Source organism: Otolemur garnettii, unplaced genomic scaffold (assembly GCF_000181295.1).
Source record: "Otolemur garnettii isolate 467f Iridium unplaced genomic scaffold, OtoGar3 scaffold00061, whole genome shotgun sequence".
Taxonomy (NCBI): Eukaryota; Metazoa; Chordata; class Mammalia; order Primates; family Galagidae; genus Otolemur; species Otolemur garnettii.
This window is the reverse complement of record NW_003852456.1, coordinates 3,451,048-3,455,006: the sequence shown is the minus strand read 5'-3', so window position 1 is coordinate 3,455,006 and position 3,959 is coordinate 3,451,048. Positions and strand designations below refer to the sequence as shown.

General features: G+C 41.9%; 1 protein-coding gene across 3 annotated transcripts in view; it reads right to left on the bottom strand.

Moving 5' to 3' along the window:
- The window catches only part of RWDD4 (RWD domain containing 4), a 22,065-nt gene that overhangs the window by 7,117 nt on the left and 10,989 nt on the right, over positions 1-3,959 (bottom strand). For 2 of the 3 annotated variants that reach the window (XM_003792790.3, XM_023514922.1), the window contains 3 exons: positions 2,750-2,859; positions 2,517-2,664; positions 686-803 (listed from right to left, as the gene is read on the bottom strand). In XM_003792790.3, coding sequence (XP_003792838.1) covers positions 686-803; positions 2,517-2,664; positions 2,750-2,859 — 376 coding nt within the window. The remainder of the gene's footprint in view (positions 1-685; positions 804-2,516; positions 2,665-2,749; positions 2,860-3,959) is intronic. The other variant, XM_023514923.1, reaches the window with a different exon arrangement.

The following is a 3,959-nucleotide window of genomic DNA, read 5'->3' as shown; positions in this document are numbered from 1 at the left end:
AACCTCCAACTCCTGGGCTTAAGCAATTCTCTTGCCTCAGCCTCCCGAGTAGCTGGGACTATAGGCACCCGCCACAACACCCAGCTATTTGTTTTTTTTTTGGTTGTGGTTGTCATTGTTTGGCAGGCCTGGGCCGGATTCGAGCCCACCAGCTCTGGTGTATGTGGCTGGCACCTTAGCCACTTGAGCTACAGGCGCCACCCATGACACATGGAATTCTATTCTTAAATCTTATTGTGCTTGTAAGTTAAATAAGTTAACTATAAACAAAAACATTATTTACTGTGCTAAGGGCTCAGTAACAGATTTCATTCCAAATGAAGTTGTATTTTAAAGAATTTTTAATAATACATACCCATCACAGAGGTTAACAAATAGAAAAGTCCCAAACATGCCAGAGGACACACATTGGACTCATATTTTTATATACTATTTGTATACTAATGTACCTCAACTACAAGTCTCATTTATAGTTACCCTGCTACGCAGTTACCTTCTTTTCAATGGTTATCTCTGATGATGAAATAGTATTTTCAACATATATCTGTGACCAAGAGGCCTCTGATCCAAATATTACAAGAATAGAAAGTTAATCTTCTAAATCTAAATATATTATTAAGCACTCATATCACACTAAAAAGCAATCCATTTATCTGGGTTGTAAAAGAAAAAAAAATTCACAAACCTGTTTTATCTGCCAGCTTACGTTTCTGGGCTTTTGAAAGTTGTTCTTTTTTGTCTTTTTTCTTACTTGATGAGTTTGTATTAGGAGTTTCAACTGAGATTGTATTGCTTGTTGATGTCTAAAAATAAAAATAATTCTTAGACCCACGCCTTAAAATTTTTTTTTTTTGAGACAGATTCTTAAGCTGCCACCCTGGGTAGAGTGCTGTGGCATCGTATCTCACAGCAACCTCCAACTTGGGCTCAAGTGATCCTCTTGGCTAAGTTTTTCCATTTTTAGTAGAGATGAGGTCTCACTTTTGCTTAGGTTGGTCTTGAACCGGAGAGCTCAAGCAATCTACCTGCCTCAGCCTCCTAGAGTGCTAGGATACAGATGTGAACCACCTGGCCCAGTGCCTTAAAACTTATTAAATAATAACACTAACCATAGGTATAGCCTGAAATGCATCGATGATTTTTAGACTTATGAAATGAAATAAAAGCATCCTATATATTACTCATTTATTAAATCAGGTGTCCTTATCACATTACTGGTTTTTTTTTAGAGACGGAGTCTCATTTTATTGCCCTTGGTAGAGTGCTGTGGCATCACACAGCTCATGGCAACCTCCAACTCGTGGGCTTCTGTGATTCTTTTGCCTTAGCCGCCCAAATACAGGTGCCCACCAAAATGTCTGGCTATTTTTTTGTTGCAGTTTGTCTGGGGCCAGGTTTGAACTCGCCACCCTTGGGTATATAGGGCTGACACCCTACCCACTGAGCCACAGGCATCGCCCCACACATTACTGGTTTTATTCTTCTAAAACAGTGGTTCTCAACTTTCCTAATGCCGCAACCCTTTAATACAGTTCCTGTGGGGTGAGAACCACTGCTCTAAAAGTTCATGTTGAATGACATATATTAGTGCAACTACTGTAGTCAAAACCCTGGGAAGGAGACTTGATTAACAGCATTATATCGAAGATCTGAGGTTCCAAGGTCATTTTATAATTCAGTTAACTTGCTATGATTTGGAGATTTTAAACAAGTCTTTAGAAAAATCACATGGACTTACTTAGAACATCCTGGTTCCTTGAAGAATATTTTTAAAACATTTGGGATTGGCTCAGCGCCTGTGGCTCAAGTGGCTAAGGCGCCAGCCACATACATCTAAGGTGGTGGGTTCGAATCCAGCCCTGGCCCGCCAAACAACAATGATGGCTGCAACCAAAAAATAGCTGGGTGTTGTAGTGGGTGCCTGCGGTCCCAGCTACTTGGGAGGCAGAGGCAGGAGACTCGCTTGAGCCCAGGAGTTGGAGGTTGCTGTGAGTGTGATACCACAGCATTCTACCCAGGGGGACAACTTGAGGCTCTGTCTCAAAAAAACCCCAAAAAACAAAGAACAAACAAACAAAGAAAACACATTTGGGTTTGTGTAAAGATGGTTTATGATAACTAACACTTTTTTTTCAGAGTGTCTCACTCACTTGCCCTGAATACAGTGCTGTGTCATCAGAGCTCACAGCAACCTCAGTGTCTTGGGCTCAAATGATCCTCCTGCCTCAGACTTCCAAGTAGCTGGGACTATAGTTACCTGCCATCATGCCTGACTAGTTTTTTCTATTTAGAAGAGACGCGGTCTCGCTCCTGCTCAGGCTGGTCTTGAACTCCTGAGCTTAAGCAATCCACCTGCCCCAGCCTCTCAGAGTGCTACAGTAACAGGATGTAATTCTTATTTGAAATCTAACACAAAGTATCTTTATAATTTTGAGAAAATATTAACTAGTAAAAATTACTAGGAGAGCAAAACCAAAATAACAAAAGAATCTTGCAAAAAATAATCACATACTCACTGCAAGATTAACGGGATGGTGATTCTCCATGAACTGCTCTTTATTGTCCTTGGCATATTCAAATAACGTGTAGGTCATCGCCGTTCCAAGGTTGACTTCCACCGCTTCCTGTAACTTGGCTAATATACTCTGCTTTACAGCTGATGATCTATAATGCACAACAAATACGTTGCTAAGAGAAAAGTAAAATAGAGAGTAAAATGAAAAAACAATGAAAACAAAACACTACTCACATGGTGTTGTTAAAAAAGGCATTCATAGATATAATTGGAGGTGTTTGGGGATATGTTTCTGTCCAGGAAATCTCTATTAGGAAGGCTTTGGGGTCACCATTTTCACCTATCTGGAGAAAAGGGGAAATCTTAGGCATGTAAAAGGTGATAAAAAGAGAAGTAAATTATGATGTACAAAAGGATAAATTCTCTCCAATATTCATGCTCAGATCAGAAATAAAATACTTTGGCTCAGTGCCTATAGCACAGTGGTTACGGCACCAGCCACATACACCAAGGCCGGCGGGTTCGAACCCAGCCCAGGCCAGCTAACCAACAACAACTGCAACAAAAACAGCTGGGCACTGTGGCAGGCACCTGTAGTCCCAGCTACTTGGGAGGCTCAGTCTAGAGAATCACTTAAGCCCGAGAGTTTGAGGTTGCTGTGAGCTGTGATGCACGGCACTCTAGCATGGGTGACATACTGAGACTCTGTCTCAAAAAAAAAAAGAAAGAAAGAAAATACTTTGAAAAGTTTGGGGGTACAGGCTAGGACTGAGCAGGGGGCGTGGGGAGTATAAACAGACTGAGTTTTAACTTGTCCCATGAGTTAGCATCTCATCCTGGCTCTGGGTTATGCTAATCTTTTCTGCATTATTTTGTAGTATATAAACTACTTTAAAAAATAATCACTTTTAAGCAGCAACAAGGTTTAAAAAATTTTTACCCCATACTGTTACTTCATTCATCTTTTTTTAAAAAATTCAGATTAGAAGCCTGGCGAGGTGGCTCACTCCTGTAAAATCCTAACACTCTGGGAGGCCCAGGCAGGTGGATTGCTTGAGCTCACGAGTTTGAGACCAGCCTGAGCAAAAGTGAGATCCCATCCCTAAAAAACAGCTGGATGGTACAGTTCCAGCTACTTGGGAGGCTGAGGCAAGAGAATCGCTTAAAAGCCCAAGAGTTTGAGGTTGCTGTGAGTTTGAGATGACTCACTAGGGGCAGCGCCTGTGGCTCAGTAGGGTGCCGGCCCCATATACCAAGGGTGGCGGTTTTGAACCCAGCCCTGGCCAAACTGCAACAAAAAAAATAGCCGGGCGTTGTGGTGGGCACCTGTAGTCCTAGCTACTCAGGAGGCTGAGACAAAAGAATCACCTAAGCCCAGAGTTGGAGGTTGCTGTGAGCTGTGATGTCACAGCACTCTATGAGGGTGACAAAGTGAGACTCTGTT